Raw genomic sequence first — 25870 nt, forward strand, 5'->3', positions numbered from 1 at the left:
AGGAAGGCATTTTCTTCCCCTGCAAAGCAAACTCTCTCTCTCTCCCTTCCCAGTGTACTCTGGCAGTGGCTGGGCTGCCTTCTGCTCAGAGAATCTTCTCTGCTGCAGGGGTAAAAGCAAGAGGATGGATGATGTAAGAGCAGGAACTTGAGAGATGGACATCAGTTTATTTGTAGACTCCTGTTTTATCTCACCCGGTCAGGGCTGTTGCTTCTTCCTACCTCCCCCTGCCTGGGCCGGGCATCCCTGGTCAAACAGCAGCATGGCCAGGAGCAGCACAGCACAGGCTGCACTGCAGCCGCCAGGATTAGCCATGGGCTTTGCTCTGGTATTGCAATGCTTTTTCATGGGTAGGCTCCATTCTGCTGTAGTGTCCTGTATGGCATTAATTGCAAATACAACATTTCTTACCCATTTCAATATACCTTCCATTTCAGGTAAGTTTCATGTTTTTCTGTTGTTTCATCAATTACCAGCAAGAAACTTTGTTTTTCAGCCCTGGACAGTTTCATGTGCATGTTCCTTGTGGTCACAGTTTGCTTTAGTCTTGTAATTACTGAGTGATCGCAAAGAATCGAGTCATTTAGAGGAACTGCCTAGAAAGGGATTAATCACAACCAGACCTTGTTAAAATCCCATTGCCACACCAATTCCCCATACTTACAGAACCTGACCACAGTGTGAAAATTGATATTTATGCTGAGGAGTGTCAATGTGCTGCCTGTGCACCATTCCCTGATTTACTGTCCTCTGGTGTCTGGACTCTGGGGCTGCACTGAGACACACTGCTTGATTTCCAAGCCCTGAAAATGAAATAACTGCCCACTCGGGCCCTTTGGTGCTGAATATGATCAGCGTGTTAACACTGCTAGATTCTGCAGATGATCAGTCTTCAGCTTGAAGTTAAGTTGCCTGATTTCTTGCAGACCAATTTCTACAAACCTGTTGAACTGGACGAAAACAGTGGCATAACAGCCAGATTTTGTGATAAGAATTAAAAGTCTCTTGCTGGGCATGACTTAAATTCACTCCTCTTGGCCCGTGGTCTCCCTCCCTGCTGGCTAATGGGGGATAGCATTGGGACAGTGGTGACAGATTTTCAGGGAGGTCAAAATTGTTGGGGGAAGTTTTTCTGGAGGTGAGGTGACTTTCCAGGGCTGCTGGGGACTGGTCTTGTCCTCCCTCAGCAGTGGGTGCTGCGGCTGATCGAAGAGAGCTCCCTTCCTGAGGCCTGGGACAGGTTTTGGAGTTTGTTGAAAATGATAGAAATCTCTCTTAGTTACCAGTATTATGGCACAACAAAATAGAAGGTTTTTGTGATATTCCCTACAGTGGAAAAACTCTGTGAAAAAGTGTCTGTTGGCTTTGAAAGTCACTTGCTCCAATACTCTTAACAGATGCACGGCTGCTCGCAGCGCTGTGGCTGGTCTGCGCTTGCAACCCTTTAGCTCCCGTGGAGACATAAACGTTTTGTTAGGAAGGAGCAAGTTGTCCTGGCTGTGGTCTCTGGGGCACAGGGAGGTTGTAGGTGGGGGAGCAGGAGCCCAACGCCCCACACCTAGACAGGCACAGCCTGTCCAGCCCCACACGGTATGCAAGGCATCAGTGTGACTTTTACACTCTGCAGCGTGCTGTCCTGTGCTCTGCTGTGGGATGCAGGTAAGGCCTGGGTGGAGCGTCTTGCTGAAAATGATGCCAAGGCACACTCACCAGTGCAGGGGCAATGGGTGCTTAGAATTTTAATGGTTCTGGTTTGACCAATATCAGATCTGTTAACATCATCTCTGCAATTAGGAAAGACAGGTTTATTTCTGTACCTCTCAGGAGACAGGATGAAGCTATTATAAAGTTATTAAGCTATTCTTATAGACAGGTATTAAGTCTCAACAAAGAAGTTGAGTGTTATGAGGGCATATGAAAGAGAAACCTCAGAGGTGCACAGGAGAAGTTAGGGGAAGCAATGGTGAGGCATTTGTAGTGGGAAGGGGCTGGTTTAGCTGTGGGACCAACCAAAGCTAGTGAACATGAACCATAAGTCACCTTTGAGCTCTTGACAAGGCGTGTAAACCATTTTCTTTTGCCTCATGGCTGATTTGTGAGGATTCCTGCAGGGAGATGAGCAAGAGAGCTGGCCCTGCACTGAGGATGTCCTGCTCTCCACATCTCTAAACACTGTTGTGCTCTGTGGCCAAGCTCTGAAGTGGGGAAGAACCTACCTGTGATTGATTGCACTTATTATGGGCCTCTGCAGAAATTATGTTGTAGTCTGCAAAGCTTCTGTGTGAGCGAGTGTGCAACACCTGTAAGGTCCAAATTCAACCGACTGGCTGGAGGAGGGAAGCTCGGTGAGAAGGGAGGACACTAAGTGCAGCTGGCATGTGGAAAGGATGCCTCAAAACCCAGTGTGGGTACTGTCTTGGATCTACTCAGGGCTTAGAAGCTCTAAACCCAATGGGATACAGCAGCTGGATCTTTTCTGGTAATCTGAACATCCACCACAGGGAACAGGGCCAGAGTTGTGACACACGAGCTCAAAACGTTAGTCAGAAAGGACAAATGGAATGTGAAAAACCACCAGAAACTCCCAAAGTGGGTCAAATTCCTTGATGCATCTAACAATAGATGTCGGATGGGAAGGGCAGGGTTGGTCTGGTTGCATGCCCTCCTGCGCCTCGTGAAATCTGGGCTACACTGAGGGACTGACTCCATCGTGGTGAAATTCAAAGCAGGCTGCTGAAATCGTGGAAGCCAGAGACTCCAGCTGTGCCTCCTCCACCCGGGCCTGCCTGGCACAATATTAGCTTCACGCCTGAGCGAGGATGACTTGGCTTATTAAACTTGCAAACCTGCCTTGTGCTGGCCCTTGGGTATTCAGGACTGCCGGGTCTCTGGGGCAGAATGCTCTAATGCTACTTTTACGCCACGTCTACCGCAATGAGGACTGCTTAATCGGCTTGTGGTTCCCGCCAGCACTGCAAGCAAAGAAAAAGCGATGGAGAAAAATCTGCCAGGACCACAGCTATCGTTTGGTGTTGGCGCATCATTAATTCATATATTGTCTCTCTCCCCAAAGACAAACAAGCCAGGTAGCCAGAACAGGTCAGTGGGGAGGATGCACAGTAAAATCCAAGCACAAGAAGTGGGGGACACAGGCAGTCCTCATCTGCAAGGCATCCCCCCACCAGTCCGGTTTCTCCCCTCCGCTGAGTCCTGAGGCTTCAGTAGCATGAGGGTAACTTGTGGTGGTTCCCCTCCCCCCTATTTTAAAAATATAGCCCCCCTTCTTCCCTGCTTTGCTTTAATCACTTTAGAACAACCCTGGAGGAGCGAGACTAAGGTAAATAAATGTGGGAACCAGGGGAGTTCTTGAACTGTTAAAGAAATCAATATAAATCACAGAGTAACCTTGCCCTGATATCTTCCTTACCACCTCTGAGGCTCTACCTGCCTTTGTCTAACAACAATCTCAGTTAATTAGATAATTAATCTAATTATCTAATTAGGTGGAATTGCTGATAGCTATTCCACCTAATTAGGCCAGTGGCTGTATCTCAGCAGCAGCAGTTCTCTCTTTCTGGCTAACCCTCCACCTTCTGCCATGCCTGAAACCAGGCACTGACACAATTCGTGGCTCTTTGTTTGCTTTAACCAAAACCACCTGGAAATGATTTTACATTTTTTACTTGGGCTTCCCTTGAATGAAAGCAGGATGGCCAGTTGGAAAGTAGAAAAGGAAGCTTTCAGCACAGGACTAAATTTTTAGCAATGAATGCAGTAAGCTCTTCAGTTTTTTTATTTCATTTTCCTGGTGTAAGATTAATTTTAGTTCTGAACACAGCAACATGTTATGTTTGAATTGATCCTAGGGAAACATATTGCTCTGAGGCTGGGGAAACAACGTAAGTAGCTTTTTTTTCCCTTTTTATTTGGACAAGTTTAGCTAACTCATGGCTTTGGTGCCAAACACAGTCTCTTCTTCTGGGGAAACATGGGTTGTTCTCTCACTGCAGCTTTCCCAACCCTTCCTCTGGGCGATGGCACAAGGGAGCTGGCCAGAATTAAAACCAGCCTAAGGCCATCGGTCCCACTGATTGTCTCTGCAGGGATGCTGTAGCTGGCTGCACCTCAACATTAATTTTGGACTGCTGTCCCCTCAGGGACTGTAGACACCTTTGGGGCTGCAAAGCTACCATATGGCACTCCTGTTTGTTTTCCCCCCTCCTCTTAATGCCTAAATGGGATTTAAGGGCATTTTTGTACATTCCAAAACAAATCAGTAGCTGTCTGCAAAGCAGGCAGCCAGGCTTGGCCCCTGAGAAAAGGTTGTGCTCACGTTTCACACCCAGAGCTCTGCTTTCTCGGGATCCCACCTGATGCGCCAGCATAAGTGCAAGAAAAGTGACTCAACATCTGAGCAGTCAAGAACTGAGACTCTTCCAGTACAAGGAATGTCTCACGCCGTCACTATCTATTGTTGGAGAAACTTCCCGGGGCCCTTCTGACACCTACAGCTGTGGAAGGATGCACTGGGCTTGGAAACCAGTGATGTGTGTTGCAAAGTCCACAGGAATGCTGGCTGGATTCTAGGGAAGATAAAATGGCCAGGTAAGTTCTGCAAGAGCATTTCTGCGATAGACACGTCTTTCCCCTGGAAACTCTTTCTTCCCATAATGTTCCCAGGTTAATCTGCTGCAACAGCATCCAGACCTGTGATCTGGTTCTGGGGAGAGTCCTGCTCCTGCCTACATCCTCTGGCATGACTGGGATGATGGGCAACAGATGAATCCATGGCTTTTCATTTTGCTTTTTTCTGTATTCATAAATATATAACTGAAGCACCATAAAATGTCTCCTTGAGGTGGTTTGATATATATATATATATATATATTTTTTTTTTTTAAGTTATATATTATGTATATATATTTTGAACTGCTTGGAGTAAAGTTGTAACAGCATTCTTATTTTGAAACCCCCATATTGAGGTGTTTATTACAGCATCGTGAAAACTTACATTTAGCTGAAACTTGGCAGATGTTTTTTGGCTTGAAGCAAGTTTTCTTTTGAAGGAGTTTACTATTAAGTGCTTAAAGACTTTTCCCCTTTCTCTGTATTTTTCTTTTCAAAAGCAACACCTTCAAGAACTGGGTTCAGAAACACTGGGCCAGCTCTGCAGCAAGTGTGAATGCTGCAAGTCAAGCACAGAGCTGCAGCCATTCATGCTTTTTTCTGACATCTGTTAAGGGAATGGGAGGAAGGGAATTCAGCTGTTTTCTGTACGAAAAGAGGCTTTTTTGTTGTTCTTTTGGTGAGTCCTGCATAGCCACACTCCCATCAGATGCTGGTGATCATAATGCCAGCTGCACAGACCACAGCATCTCTGATTGCCTGGAACTAGTCTCTTCACACCACCCACAGCAAGCCAAATTTGCTGTACCTGTAAGAAAACTGAGTCTGTGGCAGGCTTGTTGCTGTTCTACGACTATGTTGTGTACTGACTAATGTCATCCCTGGCAGGGGCTGGGATCATGTCGTTACAGGTCCAGTGGGGTAAATGCAGTTACTGATGATATGGTTTGTGCAAATGGCCTCAATATCAGTGACATGGTCTATACTTTGCTTTATATTCACACACTTTTCTTCTTTTTCAGGTGTGCAGACCTATCTTTTTCAATGTGAGGACATGCAGGTAGATATCTGGTTTATATAACCTGTGCTAGCAAGCTGCACATCCCACAGGACCAGGAGCAAGAGTCACCTACGTGTCCTTTGATGGGCAGAAAGCCCCACTTCATCCCTGCCCTGCATGGAGGACTCGCTACAAGGCAGCAGGAATGTGTGCTCAGAGACTCTTCCACATTGCATATTTATGCGTGCTGGGTGTGTGAGGAACAGCCTGGGAACTGGTGTCTGGCACTGGTGGGAAATGGCTATTGCTGACCAGTGTTGGGTCCCTGCCTGCCCCAGGGAGCCCAGTGGCACGGCCAACCTCCTCTGCCCCTCTTCAGCCCGCAAGCTGTGAGATGAATGAGGATGAAGGCAGGCAGAGCAGACAGACAGATCTCAGGCAGCACACCAGTAGGGTTGGCCCTAATGGCCTCGTGTCTCCATATGGAGGTGGGCAAAGAGAGCCAGAACCCCACTGGCACCTGAGATGGTTCCTAACCCTGAACCCAAATAGGATTTCTTCTGAGAATCTGCAATACTGTAGACAGGTTGGTGGTCTGTTTGTTTTTTCCACTTCCAGTTTCTGTCAGCAGCCAGAGGTGGAATTACCCAAGTCTTGAGAATGAGCCTGTTTTCTCTGGCTCTATCTTGCAAACTCAGAAAGTTTGAAGAGCTCTGATAATCACCTTTACCCTTGCTTATTTACCAGTTTAGTCTCTCCCTGAGGGGGTTCCCAGTGCCCTACCTGAGATGGCTCTGCTCACAGGACTGTGCCAGCTGGCTGCCACCTCAGTGTTCACTAGAATAGATAAAAATAGCATTAGTACTTTTGGTCAAGTCCTTCTGGTGATTTTTTTCTACTTTTGCTCTTGCCTTGAAGTTTCCACAACAGAATTGTGCCTGTACTGTGAAGATACTGACTTATTACCACCATTTGGTACCACAGATATGACAACTCCACTGCAAAATTTAAGATATCTTGCTGGGATACCTGTGGTTGGACAAGTGTGAATTTGGCTCTATCTGTACCGGTGCTTTTCAGTCCTTTCCATAACACATAATTTACTTAGGTGACTGAATTGAGATGGCTTGTTGGTTTCCCTTCCTCTTTATCCACTGCTTTGTTAACCTATTTTTTTTTTTTGTATTTTATTAGATATTATTTTTTGCTCCCACATATCATTGCAATGCAGATGTTACACAGATCTACTTACCATTTTCCACTTGCCGTGTTTCATTTGTCTTTTCAGCAGCTTTGTGTCTTTCCTTGTTGGAGGCTTTGGTGTTCTACAAATTGTGTGGAGCTAGAAGATCAAGGTGCTTTTTCTTGGTTGCCAGCATCTAGCACAAAGGAGGAGGAGGCAGATTTGGAGACGTTGCTTGTTTCTATGGATAATAATCAATAAGACCCATTAGGGAGACAACGACATACATCACTAAACTTTGACCTCTGCTCTCCAGAGCAGTCCCAAGATGCCTATTCATATGCTGGTGACATCCAGATTGTGTTATTGCAAAAGCCTCTTTGCTTGGGAAGGGATTACAGATTTAAATTGCACAGCTTTTGCTATCTGTAGAATACAGTGTGCAGGATGTTCAGCTGGAGCCTCTAGTTTTTGTTGGCTTTCTTTTCTACTCAGCCGAGTTTTATATTTAACGCTGTTGTGTGCAGAATTTTTTATGCCTCTCTACCTTTTCAGCCTGTTTTCTACTCCTGTCTGTCTGGCATTTTAAGGGTTTGCAGACCCTGGAGATTCTTGGCACTGGCTGTTGCTTTCATATTGCTCCTCATCTTTCAGATCCCGTTTCTACTACGCTGTTCTTCGACAGGCTGTTTCTGATAGAAAGTTTTTGGCTTGTCGTTTGAAGTTCCTGATAGTCGGCATTTGATCACTTGCTAATTCCGTTCTAAAACTATTTTCTAAAGAGCCCATGGAAGAGTATATATAAATAGATTATATTAAAAAAAAAAAACAAAAAAAAACACCTTTGAAAATACCCTTCTTTTGCTTAATAGAGGAAGTTCTAAGTTTCCTCAGAGGAAAAACGCACATACCAAATGTAGAAGAAACTGGAAATCCCTGGGTATTTGAGAAATCCATTTCCAGGCACAAAAGCTGGATGAAGAATTTTCTCCTTGTACCTCTCCCCTTCCCTTGAGAGAGTATCTACTGAGATCTCTTGCCTGGAAACAAGTCAGACCAGCTTATCTAGTGTGAGTGGGTGAGGAGGGAGAGACAGGACCCTGATGACAGCAGCAGGGTCTGACCTCGGTGGGATCACAGGGGCAGGAGGGACCACATGAGCTGCGTGATTCCTTCTGTAAGCAATCAAGGTCCATCTTTACGTTGACTGCCTTTGCTCTTCCCACAGTGAGGCTGTTTCTGGTCCTCGCTCCTCTGAAGGTTAGAAACAGATGTCCAGTTTCTAGCCCACATATCCAACATAGATCAGTTGTGTTCTTCTTTCTTGTCTGCTAGTTCTTTTATTGCTGCAATGTGCTGCCTCCTTCCCCAGTGTATTTTTTAAAGAGTGGTCATATCCCCTCCCAGCCTTTGTTGCCCTAGGTTGAGCAAGTTGAGTTTGTAGAGACTTCTCTCACAGGATGTGCTTTGCATTCCTCTGGCCATCCTGGAAACTCTTCTCCAATGCTTGTCCCTGCTTGAATGCATTTTTTTTTTTTTCCTACAACTGGAGAATTGTCTGGAGAATGGTAATTCCAACAAGATCTTGCTTGTGCGCTGTACAAAATCATTATGCTTCCCCTTATCTACTACTCGGTACTTCATCTGATACCCACTGCTTGATATTGGCCTTTTCAGGAGCTAAGTCATGCCAGTGGCACACAAACACCTGAGGTAGGTCTTCTCCCTCCTGTGTGCCATGCCAATGAGCTTCTGCTCCAAGTCAGAAATTTCTATTATGAGCACCTGGCTGTCTAAGCCAGTAACACTGTATTTCATCCCCTTTCCACTTTGCTCTCTCTCAAAGTTATGCTCTTCTTCCAATGTGACATTCTGCTTCTCAACTTCAGGTTATTAATGTAATCTCTCCTTTTATTAATGGGGTCACTGAGGAAAATATCAAATAATGTTCAGACCAAGGCATTTTTTTGAGGAGCTCTACCAACAATCTCCCAGTTCCGCAATTCTTCTTGCTTCATCCCTTGCCTACTTTGCCACGCCAGTGCTCCCAGCGCAGCCAAAAATATCACATCTGACCGTACATCTGAGTCTTTACTTAAGTTTGGAAAATGGCACACTGTGTGATAACTGTACCTTACCATTTGTTTCTCTCCCACAATTATCAGTAAAGTCTCTTTGTGTCCCTGTATTAATCCGAGACACTTGTCAATTCAACACCTTTTGCCAGAGCATGCATCTCTGTGGGGCACCTGGGCCAACAATCAGCCAGTTCTGTGTTTACACAATCCCTAGCACAACGCTTTTCCCCAAAAGCTTGTGAACTCAGTCTGAGCCACGTTTTCAAAGATACTGTCAAGTGCTGAGACTTCCAAGAGTACTTTCCTCCTGACTTCTCACTGGCATCAGTACCTGAAGCTGAAGGCAGCTCGTGCTGTGCTTTGAAAGCAAGAGGGGGTGCGGTTAGATGGCCACCAGTGTCTCTGGCCAATGCGTGCTTTCTGGTTTGGTATTTTGGTTTGTGGTTTCTGAGCATAGGCTCCTGCTTCCCTTGCCAAGTATGTTCTTAGGGTATGGCAAACATTATGCTACTTTGTGTGAAGTCTGCTGGCTTTCACACAGCCTCTTTTTCTTCCATAACTTGATGACTTCTCCTCATCCTGGAAACCTAGGGAGGCCAAACACTTAATTCCCTCAGCACAACACAGCGAAATGAATCCTGGTTGTTAAGGTGCTCCAGTGTAGCTGGTTCACCATTTCTACCCTCAATTGCTAATTTCCCTTTCCACTCACTTCTACTAAAATGTGCTAATTGTGTGGTGATACGCAACTTCCCTGCCCCAGAGAGCAGCAGCAGCATCACTTCTGACCCTTTCAGCTCTGGCTAAACTAATAGAGAGATCTGTGTCCTGAGCCTGATTCCAACTCCTGTGTAACAAACTCCTTGATACATCCACAGAAAAGTCCTTCACTAGCGGTTAGACTTCGGGCTGTTCAGGGCAGCAGTCACTTCTGAGAAGTTATGCACATCTGATGCAAAATGACAAAAATGTATATTTACCACAGTGACCAACGGGCCTGAGAAGCTAAAGTTAATATTTATATTTGACATTGAACCCTATGCACAAATACTGACTTTGGCTGCATGTGCAGAATTCAAATTTATTTTAAAATCCATTTATACCAATGGCCCAGGTGCAGGGAATTATCCTTGTGCTCCTAGCACCCCGGGTTTTGGAGGTCTCACTGTGCTGAAGAGGCTGTTACCAGGGTGCATAGCTCAGGGGTTGCCTTTGAGCAGGTGGCAGGTCCTGACTGATGGCTGCTTTTGGGGCTGAAGCAAAGAAGCTGGAGCAGCTGTGGTGCTGCTGGGGTGCAGGACAAATTGGGCAAGGGAGAAGAGGATGGGGATGCTGAGCTGGTGCAGAGGAGTCACCATGTTCCATCTGCCTCATCCCAACACCTCCATACCTGACATGAAGGAAGTACTGAGGCACAGCCAAACCTTTGCTGGGCAAAACCATTTAAGCATGAGGTGCCAGCACAGGTTGTGGCAGCCAGGTTGGCCCGAGAGGTTCGTGTCCTGTTCTCCCAGGTGCTGTGAGTGTGCCTGTCCTGGTGCCATGTCTCTTGTCATGCCCTGGAAACATCTGCAACCAGAGTCTCTTCACAACGGTTTTTGTAATTTAAAATGCACATAGTGGGGGAAGGGAAGAGGTGGAAAGCAGTGGGTTAACAAGGATCCTTTTGCAAGTGACAGTACTCTCAAGCAAGGAGTTGCACACAGGTGGCAGCACCAAGAAAGCGACATCTTCTGGAGGCAAGGGTGGGAATTTCTTCTGCTGAATTTACCACCAACTGAACAGCACCCTGGAGTCTAAAACATCTAGCTGGAATAACTTTGGTTTGAAAACTGGTGTCGTAGATTCACGTGTGAGCCTAGAAATTTATTCCTTTCACTTTGCAAGTCAAGAGTGCTGGAGTTAGTGAGAAGAAGTGCTAAATGACCTGTCTATGGCTGCCTTGCAAACATGTGAGAGCCAAAACTCCATTAAAAATCCCCACATGCTCAGCAGGGTGCACTGCCCACACCACCTTGGCGAATTTTGAGGCCGGTGGGGTAACTAACTCACTTTGGTAACACCACTGTGCGAAAGAAATATGCCACCAAGGCAGCTGTAACTGAGCTTGACTGTATTTTCAGCCCTGATTTCTGCTAATGGCAGAAATTCCTGTCTTGGTGTGTCTGTGTCTGGAAGGATGAACAGGGAAGTGTTGCCTGCAGGATGCAGCACCCCAAAGCTCCAGGTGGATCAACACATGAGCCCACTGGTGGACACCTCACTCCTCCAGGAATCATCCATGAAGGTACAGACACCCAACTGTGGCTTGAAGAATGTTTAACAAGCTGGAATGATCATCCCCCATTGCATATACGTGACTGAATGAAGTCATGCTGTACTTGGGTTGCCAAGCTTCTAACATGTGACTTTAGAAGTGTTATTTGCTGAGGAAGGAAGGTTTCCCGGGGAATTGATAACAAAGGATGTAGTAGTTTTTTGCAAAGAAAACAACTTTTGCTATGAAAAGAAAACAGAAACTCTGAAACTTTTTTTTGAGGAGATAAATTGCTTTCTAAAAATGGGCCATAGCTCCTTGGTGTTTCCACAATAACTCTGTGCCTGTGGTTACTGTTGCTCTGTTCAGCATGGTAGTGGGGAGCTAAGGGAGGCAGCTGCAGCAGAAAACAGGACTCAGACCGTATCTTCTCCTGAGTTAAAATTTCAGCAGTTTCTGCCTTTCTGTACTTCAGGTTCTCCACTGACCTTGTCCCCAAACAGGGTGTTCTTGTTGTCCCCATAAGCATCATTGCCATGAAGTTCTGGTAGTGATTGCACACCAGGACTCTGTGCTTACCAGTCCCCATGAGCACTGCGGAGTTATTGTTCCCACACAGATTCCCGAAGCAAACGTTACTGCTGTAATCTAAAAGAGCAAAAATGTTTGGAAAACAGCAGATGCGATGGGAAAATGACACTTCCTACATGTGATAATTGTGAAACCTTAACTCTGCCCTTGGAGTATGTCTGCTTCTCGCCGTATTGTTCGGGAACTTGTGTGGTGCAGAAAAAAAGTAATTGGAAGCCTTAGTCTGTGCAAATCACAGTTAAAATGGATGGTGGAGATGTCGGCAAGGGTTAAATTACCTGTGTGGGGATGGGGGGACCTGGGTAGGGTAAGTGGATTAATGCAGCTATTAAATACACATAGCTGACTCTGCCAGCACAATTTGACTGTTAAAATGGGCATCGGTGGAAGGGAAAAAAAACCTCTATGGCTCATGAGTCCAGATGACTTAAGCTTTAAAGTGCCGGAAACGGTTAGGCTTTGCTCCTGCCATGGTAAGAGTGGATCCTGCCTTAAGCCACTTACATTGGCTTGCTTTTTAGGCAGAAAATTTATCTTGTTTCTTTTGTTTGTTTTTTTCTTGTGTTCAGCCGTAGATTAACTTTGACCAGACCGTCTTCACCCTCGCCCTGTAGCCCCACTGCCCGGGCAGCCCACAGTCATCCCTCCTGCCTATGCTGTGTTTCTTGCCTGGGCATGAAGTTTGCTCTTCACTGTTACCTTGGCTTAGTCGCCACTGAAAAACTGGGAAAGCACAGTGAAAGAATGTCTGCTGTGCAAGGCTTGCATTGTGCAGCTAGGAGCCATCGAACCAACTCCTGTCTTTATCCATTGCTCTTTGCCCCTGTCCGTCCCCAGCTGTTTATTGCTCCCATCTCCTCCTGCAGCTGCTGCTGAGGAGCTGACCCTGTGTGAAAAGTGGCTCAGCAAAGATGGCAAGGGCTTCTCCTCTGCACATTGCTGTCCAGCCCGCAACACCAGCATTTCCGCAGGCTTGAAGAGGGAGCAAGGTCGAGCTTGAGGCACGACTGCAACTTTTTGGGCAATGTAACTTTTTGTCACCCTGCCACTTTTGCAGAACCAGAGCTTGTGCTTTCAGTGGAGTTGACAGGTCACCGAGGGACTGATGGGAGCGTTTCTGGAAGACTAAGGCAGCGCTGCTGAAACACCTTCAGCCCTGTAGGCTAGGGACCTGATCCGGAGCGAAAGGAAAATCATAACGGCACCGCCGAGGTATCGGTGAGGGCACAGGGAGCCCGCGCCCGAGGAAAGGGCACGGAGCAAGAGTTTGCTGCCGGCTGCTCAAACCTACGAGGTAACTTCCAGCGCAGCCGCGGCGGGGCGAGGCGGGACCGGCGGAGAGGGCCTACGCGACCCCGTCCCCCGCCGACTGCCACCGGTGCCGACTGCCACCGGTACCTGCTGCCCCTCCGGAGCCCGCTCCGGCCCCGGGGGCAGGACGGGGCCGCACAGCCGCACTCTCTCCTCTCGGGCTCCCGCCCGCAGCAGGCCCCGGCGGGGCCGCCGCCAGCCTCAGCCCCGCTCCCCCGGGGCCGGGCAAGCGACGAGCCCTCTGAGGGGGAAGGGACGGGAAAGGAAGGGGCCACCCGCCAGCGCCGGCTGAGAGGAGCCCGCCCCTCGCGGCGGGGTCCCGGCGCGGGGGGCAGCGCCCGCGGCGCGGAGGGGAGGGCAGGAGCCGGCCCGGAGGAGCTCCCGGCCGGGGGCGGGACCCGCCGGGAGGCGGCGCGGCGCGGGGGGCGCTCCCCGCTCTCCTCCCCGCCAGGGCTGGCGGCGGGGCCGCCCCCATTGGCCGCGGCGCGGCGGTGAGCTCCGCCCGCCGGAGCGGCGCGGGGAGGGAGAGGAGGAGGAGGCAGGGAGGGCGCCGGGCTGCGCTGCTAGTCTGGAGCGGAGCCTGGCAGCGGCAGGAGCGGCAGCGCGGGGGTGAGGAGCAGCCGGAGCCTGCTGGACGGAGGCAGCCCCGTCCCCCTCCCCTCCCCCTCGCCTCGCCTCTTTCTTTGTGCGCAGGGCAGGGGCGGCCCCGATCCATGGTCATGGGCGACAAGAAGAGCCCGACCAGGTGAGCGGGGGCGCGGGGGGCGCGGGGGCGGGCGGGGAGAGGCACCTAAGATGGAGGGAGCGCGGCAGGGGCCGCCCCTGCCTGCCCCGCCGGCGGCGGCGGGCCCGGCTCGGCGCTGGCGCGGCGGGAGGGGATGGCGGTGGGTAGGCCCCTGGCTGGTAGTTGCTGCGTGTGCTCCGCCGCGGGGGAAGGGGGGGGCGCGGCGGCGAGGGGCTCCTAAGATGGAGGGAGAGCGCGGGGAGGGGGGCGGTGTGCTCGCACCGCCCCGCCAGGTACGCGGGGGGCCGGGGCGAGGGGGGCGCTGCGGGAGGGGAGGGAGGGAGGGAGGGATGGGGGGAGGCTATTAAGATGGAGGGAGCGTGTAAGGGCACGGGAGGAGGAGTGCCGGTGTCTCCCTGCCTGCCGCCGGTGCCAGGGCTGGTCTGGTGTGAGAGCAGCCATGGCGGCTCCGCTCGCTCGCACTCCCGCTCCGCGCACTCGCTGCTCCCAGACAAAGGGAGGTTTAACAAGGTGGAGGAGGGAACGCGCCTCCCAGCCTTCAAACTCTCCCACCCACCCTCCCACCCTCTCGCCGAGGGAGGGGGGCGGCCCCCGCCGCGGTGCGGGGGGCGCCGGGGGAGGTGGCCGGCTCGGCCCGGCCGGGCTCGGCTCGGCCCGGCTGGGCCCTCCCGCGGCGCGGGGCCGGGGGCGGAGCGCAGCCTCGCCCCGCACCTCTCCGGGCGCCGGACCCGGTAGGTGTTTGCCGGCTGTTCCCGGACGCGGGAGGAGAGCGGCGGTGAGAGCAGGCGCTCGGTTTCGGGGCTCTGTAACATGGTTTCTTATGTGTGTGTTTTCTTTCTCTCCTCCTCCTCTTCCTCCTCCTTCTCCCGCCGCCTCTCTCCTCCTCCCCAAACACACACGTACACACACGCTTCCCCTCTCCCTCCCCCTCCTCAAGGCCGAAAAGGCAAGCCAAACCTGCAGCCGATGAAGGCTTTTGGGATTGTAGTGTGTGCACCTTCAGGAACAGCGCCGAAGCCTTCAAGTGCAGCATCTGCGATGTCAGAAAAGGCACCTCCACAAGGTACGTCCGCACCTTTCAGCGCGGCTTCTGCTTCGTGCTGGGCTGTGCCGACTTGTTGATTTTTTTTATTCTTGCTTTTGCTGGAATATCAGCTGGTTGTACCTCGCTCCCTTCCGTGGAGTCCCTTCTGTCTCCGTTAAAAAGCTTGTCGATTTTAAAAATTCTATTTTAAGGGCTTTAATCAGAGCTGGAAGATGCGTTTCTTTTTGTTGTTCTGTACTTGTTTTGTTGCTGATGTATGAAGGACCTCTGAAGATCCATAAGTAGCCAGAAATGTTTTAGCTATGGTTTGGAGCAGATGATTTTTCTGTGTTTTGGGTGGAGATTTGCCTGTGCTTTCTACAGGAGTAGAAATGATTGAGGATTAAGGAGCGAGGAAGGAAATGGCTGAAACTAAAGATGCCAGGAGAACAACAACTCCATTCCCGAGATGTTGATCTCTCTGTGTCTGTTGTCATCCAAAAGGAATCGGCTTTGTGCTCAGTGTGGGAATGGTGCAGATTGCTTGAAAGCTTTAGCTGTCAGGTCTCTCGGATTGCCTTGTGCTGAGTAACTGTGGAAGTCTTTGAGATGGTGAAGCTGACATACAGTAGTTAATTTGATCTTAAAAAAAAAAAAAAACAACCCAAAAACTTGCGCTCTCCCAGTAAATGGATTCAGAAAGTTTATTCCAGGAATATAAGTTGTCGCTAAAGCAAGCGTGTTGTGCCTTGCCTTTTCTTTTTCTGATGTTCTACCACGTTGACTTCTGATTTTGTTCATATTGTATCTCTTGAGTTGCTCTACTCTGCCAAGGAACTAGTCCATAATATTGCCATTGTGAAAGGCATCGTTTTCCTCCTTTGAGTGAAGCATTGCATTGCGATGCTCTCATCAGCAGGCTGTTTGCATGACTTGGCTGTCTTGACTTGATTGACAAAGGAGGTGAAAACGTGTCCGATTGGTTATTGTTCACGCTGTGTTTTAGACAATGCAAAGTGCCTACATTTTTAATGAGGAGCATGCTTTTGGGCCATTGAAACTGAGTTACAGCAACAGGGTTCTGTGGTACTTCTCTGTGTGTTCTACAATGCAACGTTGGTTACAAGTATCTCTGTGCTTTTAACAAAACATGCAGAGGTCTTGAACTTAAAACAATTTTAAATAGCGCTGAGTGAGCTTGAGCTTTCGGGACAGCCGTGTTCTGTATGCACATAGAGTTTTCACTCATTCGATCTTGTTTTCTTGTGCAACTGAACTTCCACAGTACGCTTGATTTCTGTGCTTTTCTGTTTCCTTGGCTTCCCCGTTGGCTCAGGTGAAACACATTGATCCTACAGTTGCCTGGTGTTTAGCTGTGCTACTACAGTGCGTAGCCTTGTAGTCACCGCCAGTTCTCACAGTGTCACATGAAGCATGTGCATGGGTGTTTGCGGGAGAGTCTTAATGGGATGCAGGAGCTCATGTGTGTTGGATCTTATATCAGACTTGACCATTTCCATTTGGCCACCATCCTGATGTTCATTCTGAGAGAAGCAGTTTTCTCTCACATGCCCTTACTTTTATTTGTAATGACAATTTTCAGACCGTTGGTTGAGGTAGCAGGATGTTTTGCCTTTTAAGGGACCCTTAAGAGGGATAGCACTTGGTATTTCAGGTTAAGAGCTGTAGCCTTGCAGATGTGATCCTCGGGTCTGGAACATTGTACTTCTGCTTAGCTTTTAATGAAACCTTATGAATGGCTTCTAATTTTAATTCATTTAATTCATCAGCTTTCTATTCATTTTTGCTGCTTTTTAAATTGCTTTTGTTTGTAGACTTTGAGAAAGTATTTAAAATATTCAATGAACCATCATGTCTTCTTGCATATTTATATCATTTATGAATAAATATTACTGCAAGCAGGAGTGATTGAATGCCGTGAGTGAGCGTCTTATGTTGAGAAGACCTGGGAGGTCAGAGTTCTTTGTTGTGGTATTTCTTTGAGTGTTACAGTATGTGACGTATGAGTCAATGCCAGGGAAATTCTTCAGAATTTTAAAAATAAATGACTGATGTAACAAGACTTAATGAGTTATGATTGATAATTTATTACTTGAAATATAAGGTGTCTGATGAGCTTGACTTTTAAGTTGCAGTTTGACAAGTTGATGACACTTTTCCACATTTAAAACTGCCTTGCTTCATTAAGGCTTACTTCAATAACGCTTATTGGAAATTTATCAAACTCACTTTTTAAAAAAACAAAGTAGTGAAAGGCAGACATCATAGACGTGGTGAGGTAACTGGCTTTCATGAAATTACGATGTGCAATTACAGTATGCCCAGGTTTTTTTAATTAAGATTTGGTATGACCTATTCCCTGCCCCCTCTCAACTGTGAAGCCAGTTATTTGCTGTAGAATTTACTTTGGCTGATGACTATACTCTGATTTGAGAACTAGTTAGGATGTTAACTAATTCTTGCTATGTGTATATTTTTTCAGACTCCATATAACCTATTGGTGTGTGGGAGGGGTGGCTGGCAGCAGTCAGAAGTTTTACTTTATCAGATCTAACTATGCCCTTTCCCTAGGATCTCATAAAAGAAGCTTCACACACAGTGAGTTTTAGAGTTGATGTACCAAATCAAAATATCTGTAGATGCTGAACAGTTAAACTATACCTGAATGCTTTTGCAAGGGGCTGTTTATAAATATTTCGGTTGCACTTTCAAATAAAAATGAGGTCAAATCCACCTCAAGTGAACTGGGATGCAGAGATTACATTAAACCTGTAGTTCTTACTTGAATACTGGATTTGTTATAGTATGTCACTAACTCCTTTTCCTCAAGTTTGTTCTTGCTATTTTATGGTTAAGCTTTATTATTAAGCAAGCATGTTGAGTTTTTCTACAGTTTTCCTTCTGTGAGGATCATGGCAAAGATACAAATTCTGTTCGAGACAACATTCAGTTGGGCGAGACAGTGATTTAACTGGCTAGCCTGGGAGTGAACAATGGTAATGTGTTTGCTGGGGTGTATGATACTTTATTTCTTTTCAGAGGTTTTTGTATTGGTGTAACGTTGCAGGGAACTGGTACTGGCCACCACCTCCACCTGTGTCCTGCGGCTCTTGTGGTTTACTCTGGTGTAGCCCCACCAGCACCTGCACACAGGAGAAGCCTTGAATTAAAACTTTTGCTTGGAAGTTTGCTCCACAGACACGTGTTCCCTTCCGATATCCATTACTTCTTCAAACGTGGAAAGAAAGTTTACTTTGGATTTCCTAGGAATGTGAGGGTAGAATTTGGCCTTGTATTTCCCGTTACAGGGGCTGTGTGTTCCTGTTTGAGGGTAGGCAATGGCTCCCTGTTTCCATTTGTTTTTCTTAGTGGTATTCTTGCTCCTCTTCCCCTTTGGCTGTCTGATGCTTTACATATGTTATGTTCCTGTACACTTCTTCTTGTAGCTTCCTTTCTCCTCCCAGGCACGGCCATGCAGTGTTTCTGTGTGGGATTGCTATCAGACATCATTGTGAAGGAGAATATTTCCCCCTCCCCAACTGGTGCAGTGGAGCTTCTCTGTTGATAATTTTTCTCCAACTTTAGGATTAGTGCTTTTCTTGTCTGAACTTCACATCCTCTATCATGAATGTGCCTTGATTACAGAGAAATGCACTAAAAAAAGCCAGTGGAAGATGCAAGAGCAACAACTGGATGTCTGACATGAAAATTAAGAAAACAATGGGACTTCTTAGTACAAAATTAACAAGTTGCAGTCTATATAAGCATTTCTGTTGTATTTGTTGGTAATACCTGCATGCCTGAAGTGCATGGTTTGGAGTTTGCATCAGGTCATTTGAACTTATGTTTCATTGTGGAGTGCTCAAGGAGTCCATGTCAGCAGTGCTTTGCTCTTGCCATCCTTATTTTTGGAGGGGAGGCCGAGCTGAAACTATTAATAGTAATTTTAATATGAATTTTATGTTGCGTGGAACATGTGTCTCAGATAGATACTGGCCTTTGTTCCCCTTTAGTTCTTCGGAAATTCCTTTGCATGTTCACAGGATCTAAGCTAGCACCTTGTAGGATGTAAACTACTGTCCATGACACCATTGACAAATATTCTCTTCTGCATGCAAGCTGGGCTGACCAGAATAGATACCAGATAGTCCTGCTATTCCTGGAATGAGGAATCAGGCTCATGATCTCTACCACCGTACAACTAATACATGCCTTGCTTATTTGCCATGTATTTGCAGGACTGTTCTTCTAAAAATGCTTGCTTTGGTGTGTAAATGTGGCATAGGTTGGAAGCAAAGTGGTTTTATTCAGTTCTTTCAAGCTAAATAGCTTCCATCTGCATTAAGGTGGGTTTTATTTAGCATCATAGCTGGCCTTTAATTGGATTATTTTCTATAAAAAATGGAGTATGTGACTTGTCTGGAAAACGCTGTTGTGGACAGGACATTGTTGCCTTTACTCTGGAATAATTTGTTTTACTAATTGGCCATTTAGATATATGGTTAAATGGTCTCTATTTTCCCATTGATCGCTGAAGTTAAATGGCAGTTGGATCAGGTGGAGCAGAGTGTGGGCTGTTCCAGCGCAGAGTGGTGCCAGTGCTTCATGGAGCCATCCAGGTCCTGAGGATCTTTCCCCTTCAGTGTTCCTTGGTTCGTAAATGGGTAATGAGAGCAGCATAACTCTGCCTTGATAATTCTGAGTGCTGGAATGCACGATACCTATTTGCAAAATGTTTGCCCACACGGAGGAAGTTCTTTGGACTTCTGTTGCCTCATACCTTGTTTACCAGCACTGTCTAAAAGTAATTAGCTGTTACTTTCTGAATTTGTGAGGGAAGGAGTACTTTTGCTAGGTCTGGCAAACCCACTAGGGCATGGGAGCTAAGGACAGGAGGAGCCTTTTGCAAATATAGCGTTTTACAAGTAACGCTTATGGTTCACAGTTTGAATTCATGACTTGTATTGCTGAATCCCAAGTGCCTCAGCCATGTGACTTGGGGTATTTATCCATTATCATCTGACCACTGGTGCAGATTCACAGTACAATTATTTTTTTTAACTAGCCTAGAGTTAGTCTGTGAGACCTCATCTGAGCAGATGAAGTTGTTCAGCTTCAGATCAGATATTATCTGCTTGAAAGAAATAAGATTTGTGTCCTGATTTGCTCTTTGTTGGTGTTTGGCTCTGGCATTAATGATCTCATTACCATCACCCCAGGATTTCTCTTGGGTTTCAGCACCTCTGAGAAATCATTCTCAGCAGGGAGGATGCTCAGTGTTGACATGCAGCACCTCGGAAATACCCCTTTGCTATGGCTCTCAAATTTGGGTCCCTGAAATGCAGTAAGTGACAAACACAGTAGGTAGTGTGGTGGCTGCTGTGACTCTCTTTGCTTCTACCAGTTTTTGTTCCTGAAGGTCCTGTTAATGAATAATAGTGATACCTGTTGCAGTGCTTTTTTTTATTAGGAAAAAAAAGATCTTTTTGTTAAAACAAATAGCAAAATCTTTAGCACAGTTAAGGTGCGTTATTTTTTTGTGGATTACCTGTTTGGATTAAATGATTGTGGGTGGTAGTGTTTACTATCAATCTTTGATTTCTGTTGAAGACCATATAAAGATCTATTAGATAGATTAACATGCCCACTGTTGCAGTCTGTCACTGATAATATGCAGTGTGGATATTATTAATTTTTCTCTTCCTCCATAGACTGCTTTTTTGGGAGATGGAAATCTAAATCGAAATATGTATGTGTGTGTAGGAGGAGAGGGCATGTAACTTTATTGCTGTAAACAGACATTGCGTCCACTGGGATACTGGCCTTGGCAGATCCTCGTGGGGTACTGGTAGGCAGAGGAATGCTGAGCAACTTTCTCTGCGTGCCATTCTTAATTGCCCTGTTTGTTTCATGTTCCCATCAGCTGGCTGTGGAGGGGCTGCTGCATTTGCACGATTGGCGTATGTATTTGCACATTGATAAGGGTTCATCTAATAAGTGCAACCTTGTATGAACTGGAAATAGAAAGGTGTGTGGTGTTGACCAGAGCAATAGCTGAGAGGAGGGAGGTGGTGGATGTGAACTGCAGTTCCCTGCAGACACCCTCAGCTCCTGCGGGATCCTGGCTGACTGTCCTGTGCCATCTGTTAATGTTCCCCAGCAGCTCCTAGTGCTATGGGGCTGTTTGGGCTGAACTGTGAGGTCCCTGTAAGCAACACATGGGATCCAAGAGCAATGAGGATGAAGGTTGAGCAGGTAACATGCTGCGGGCAGGAGGGATTATTTTGGCTGGCCACATCCAGCTTTTGTGCTGTCGCCAAGATACCCCTTCTGTAGCTGCAGGCTGTTGGTGAATTGGGTGTCACTTTGACTGCTGCAAGAACCCTTTGAGTTTGCAACATGAATTAAACAACTTTGCTTTTGGTTCCTCGCTGCAGTGCTGCTCCTTTTCTTCTGCTTCGTTGGGCTTGAATGAGCAGACAGATCCTTCCAGGGTCCCTCAGTGAGAAGCACAGAAGTTCACAGCACTTTTGGGGAGTCCTGCCGGTGTGCAGGAAAATGGCAGCAGGGTGAGAGATGTGGTTGCAGTATGCTCCTGTGTCAGGCAAAGGATGTGCTTTGCTCGGCCTTTATTATGTACCTCTCTCCTTGTCTGCGTAATTCTTCTCACGAGGAAACCCACTGACCTATTTTTCAGGATTTTGGGTGGTTCTCTAGGTTAGTGGGTTCCAGTCGCACAATGTAGGTCACTCATAAAGTGTGCTGGAGTTTCGTAATGCATAGCTCTGACCTGAAATAAGATTCTTACAAACTCTCTGTGGCTGTGTCTTGCAGCTGTACTTTGTCTCTTTGCACTGGCCACCTTCTTCACAAGGTAAAAGGAGAAATCTGCATATTTCCAGAGGGAAGGGGTCTTATTAAAGTGTGGATGTTTCAGACAGGTAAGGGCGAATTATCATTATTGCCACGTCATATTTATTAAGGACATGGCAAAAAAGCAAACCACTAATACTGAGTAACTCATAGATGCTACACTAAGCAGATGTCTAGGGTTACACAGTATGACAGAAATAATGTGGAAATACCTCCATTACATTTATGTAAGTTCCTTTTACAGCTGACACATGCTAAATACATTGATTGTCTCTTTGTGCAGGCAGATTTTCTTTGTATCAACCAGAGCTCCTTTCACGCTTTTTTTGTTGCATCTGGAGGTACAGGCAAATCCTGAACGCTGCTCTTCCCATAAACCAGCTATTAATTAGGAGCGTGTTCTGTGTAACACAGTGCTAATTGGTACATCAACAAATTCACTGCCTGTTAAACATTGGAAAGATTGAAATTCTGACTGGCTCAAATATAAATGAGAGGGAAAAGTACCACGTCTCCTTGCTGACCTGGTGCATTTTGTTTGAGTGTTCAGTAACTCGGTATCTTCGATCAGGTGAATCTCAGCTCCTTCATTGATAAAACAAAACTGACTGGTTGAAGCTGGGCATTGTCTTGATAGTATTTTATTATTGAAGTGCTGCCTGTATTTCTGAAAGTTCAAGTACACCCACAGCTGATCTTCTGTTAAGTAATACTGGAAATGCACAACAAAAAGAGGTTGTAGGAATCTAAAGTGTGGATTGTGAAAGTAGGAGACCTTGTTTTGAACCCTGTGTGATCTTATTTGAGACACTGGCCTGGGATTGTGGAGTAACCCCTATGCAACAAGGATCAGAATACTAAAAATTTGTAATAATGTTCTTTACTGCAGAAGTCTTGTAATAGCCAAATTGATTTTAACCTTTTGACTGATAAACATTTTGAAGCATACATTTTATGGCAATTTGCTGAGAGCTGAAAAGTTCCATATTTAAGTAAGCACAGTGTATGTTTTATGTCAGTTGCTATATGGAGGTGCAAACTTCCAGAAACTATATTTACAACTTACATAGAAATATGTTCAAGGGTTCTAGAAACCTTAGTTTGAGCTTCTTATCAGATTGGGTGTCTTTAAATAAAATGGAAGCAAAAGAAGTCAGCTTGGGATTCTGTTTAGGGCTAAACAAGGAATAAATGTTTAGACGTGTTTTCTCAAGCAGATTGTTCTCCAGGATTCAGAATTATGATGGATTGCTTGTAACACGCAGAGGTGCTAAGTGAGATGAAATATCCTGCCTGAGATAAAGCTGCCTTCTTCAGATTTATTTTGTTGAGTAGGCAGAGGTGAGACTGATGACAATCTGAAATACTTTTCCTGAACGAAATTATTTTTGTGCATGTGGAACTACATCTGGGTAATTCATTTGCAACTTAATGTGGTCAGGCTGGGGACATGGAGGAGTTTGAAGTAGGAGGATGTGGTGGCTTCAATGTTGTTGTAAAGTTGACCAGGACGCTGCCCGATGAGTGGTGAGTGAGAGTTACTCCCTGCGCCCCGGTCCCAAAAGTACAGCATTTTTAAAATCGTAGGGGTAGTTCTTAGTTGAATAGGATTACTCCCCTTTTGAAAAAAAAAAATAAAATAAAATTATGTGCTAAGTACATGGAACGATTTCTTTTTTCTTCTATTTGCAGATATCAATGGGGATAGCGTAATGTTAGTGTGATTTGAGACTGGGTAAGAGGCTAGAATTCACCTAACTCAGGTTGTTGGAAATGTGTGTTTCTGCTGAAACGCTTGGCTCTAATTATATACCTTGGAGCTCTTAATCTGAAAGTGCTTTCACTGTTTTCTTTGAAAGCAGTACTGAGCACTTTCTCCTGAGATGCGATTTCAATAAGAGAGGCCATACATTGATGGACGATGGCCCTGTGATGGAGTCAATCAGCCAGTGCAGTCATTTGTCTCCTGGGGATGCAGGGCAGAGCACATCATTAGCAGCAGGAGGGGAGGCTTTCCTCTCAAATGCTAATAGGGCCAGAGAGCTCGGGTTGGTGCCTCTTGGCTGCTGTTGCTCAGTTATTACAGGTGCCTGATGGAGAAACAAAACAGTTTTCATTTGTTATCTGTAACAGGCATGGGTGTGGACCAGTTTAACAAAAATATTGAATAAGCTCTAGGAATGTTTCCAATTCAGCTTTGTTTCAGGAATTTGTAAACCCGTACCACATAAAACTGCTTGTTGTAAAAATGGTGAATTATTTTGGGGAAATTATGTGTGATTTTTTGGTTTTACATACAAGTAGCTCGACTTGTGTAGGAAAGAACAGCAGCTGCCTGATGCCAGTGTGGGATTTGAAGGATGCTATGTCTAAATCAGAGGAGAGGCATTGAAGGTGAAGCCAGTAGGTTGTAGAAGTTACTCTAATAAGTGGCTGACGGTGCTGGGTTTCTGTCAAAGTGAAAGATGAAGCCTGTGGTAGCGATGGCGGGTGGCTCATCTGAGGGACAGCTGGGCCGTGTGTAGTTGTGTGGTGCTCGTAAGGAGTTAGCTGGATGGCAGCTCGGTGTGCTCCAGGTGATGGGCATCCTCTGGCTCTGCCCAGGGAGCACAAGTTAACCTGCAAGTGGCTGTTCCTCCATGGCCGCTTTGCTCCTTTCAGGGTTCTTACCTCTCGGTGGAGCTGGTGTAGTGGTGGTTCCATCGCGACCAGGTGTGGGCAGGAGCATTCCTCTTGGGGAATACGGGACTGCAAACTTGCATGAACAGTGTCTTGGTGTCCAGATATGGTTAATTCCCATGTGACACACAAGGGAGATACAGGTGTTGGCAGGAAAGTGTTGCTCTGGATGGCTGGTGGGTGTTTCTCTGTACTTGGCCAGTGCTGCGAGCAGGGAGGTGGCAGCTGAGGCACCGCTTCTTGTGGGGACTCTCCCCTTTTAACTCGCTGTGGCTCTGGACAGTTAGGTAACTCGTGCATAGATTTGCCTGTCTGTAAGGCAAATATAGTAAGAAGTCCCTACCACATATGGCTTATAGGAAGATAATTTTTAGAAAATGCTTTGAAATCCTGAAATATCTTCTCAAAAACTGCACGTGAAGTCAGACTTAAAAAACAATGTTTCTTTTCCTTTCTCTGAACTGTATAGATAATTGTTTAAAAATAAGTGCAAGGGCAGCAAGAAAGCAAATGATACAGCTGCTAGAACAGCGTGGTGGGTTGATGTTGTACGGTTCATTTCAGCATCATGTGTAGTGATATCTTTGCTTGTAAAGCATGGAGAGAATGGCACAGCTATGTCCTGTGGTACTGAACACATGGGATTGTTAGAGTTTCACAATTTTATATGTAGGTTGGCAGAGTAAGGAACATGCTTAATCATGGGTGTGGGAATACAGTAATCTGGCAGGAATCAGGAGTCATTAATTAGAAGTACTCGCTACCGGATGTGACTCAAATTAGTTGTAAGTTGCTTAACTTCTGAGGTCAAAAAGATGTAGACCAGTGTTACTAGTATCCTTGGGACCGCAGGGGTATCCACAGGGATGATCTGTGCTACCAGAGCTCAGACTGAAATTCTGAGGTTTATTAAATGGCTTATTGACAGTGACAGTCTTGCAGCAAGCTGGGACCAGGCGTTTGCGTTCAGAAGTTCAGACCTATGAGGGATTTGTTAAAGCTCCTGGGTTACGTCGGCTGGGAACGTACAAGTGTGTGCTGGGAATTTGTGCTGCTGTGCTGAGATGCACTATTATTCAATTAATATTCAAAGAAGCGATGGTGAATCTTTCTGATAAACAAAAGCTTCATTGTCTGTATGGAGAGAATGACCTTTTTTTCCCATTACAAATTAGCCAATTGATACAAAAATCAACAAACAGGGTAGTGGAACATCGTGCCTGTGTGTCACTCACCTAACCTGCAAATGCATGAGAGATCATACCTTCATGTTCAGCACTTGAATTTGTAAAGGTGTAAAATGTGAGGACAGTCCCACTGGTTGTGCTTGGAAGAGGCAGAACTTCTGCCAACGGCCAGGCATGCTGAGCAAGGCATGGAAAATGGTCCATAATAAAGTACCTGTTACAATTCTGTGCCAGTTCTCAGGCTTTTTCCTAATGTGTGTGGGTGAACGATAACACCTAGCAGAAGTTTGTTTTG

The 25870-nt window shown here is 46.5% G+C and overlaps 1 protein-coding gene across 1 annotated transcript in view; it reads left to right on the plus strand.

Moving 5' to 3' along the window:
• The first annotated feature begins 13627 nt into the window (after positions 1-13627).
• Positions 13628-25870, plus strand: part of RYBP (RING1 and YY1 binding protein) — a 40724-nt gene continuing 28481 nt past the window's right edge. The window contains exons 1-2 of the mRNA XM_080350619.1: positions 13628-13791; positions 14729-14854. Of these exons, the coding sequence (XP_080206745.1) occupies positions 13760-13791; positions 14729-14854 (158 nt within the window). The 5' untranslated portion in view covers positions 13628-13759. The remainder of the gene's footprint in view (positions 13792-14728; positions 14855-25870) is intronic.

The sequence above is a fragment of the Nesoenas mayeri genome (genome assembly GCF_963082525.1).
Source record: "Nesoenas mayeri genome assembly, chromosome: 10".
NCBI lineage: Eukaryota > Metazoa > Chordata > Aves > Columbiformes > Columbidae > Nesoenas > Nesoenas mayeri.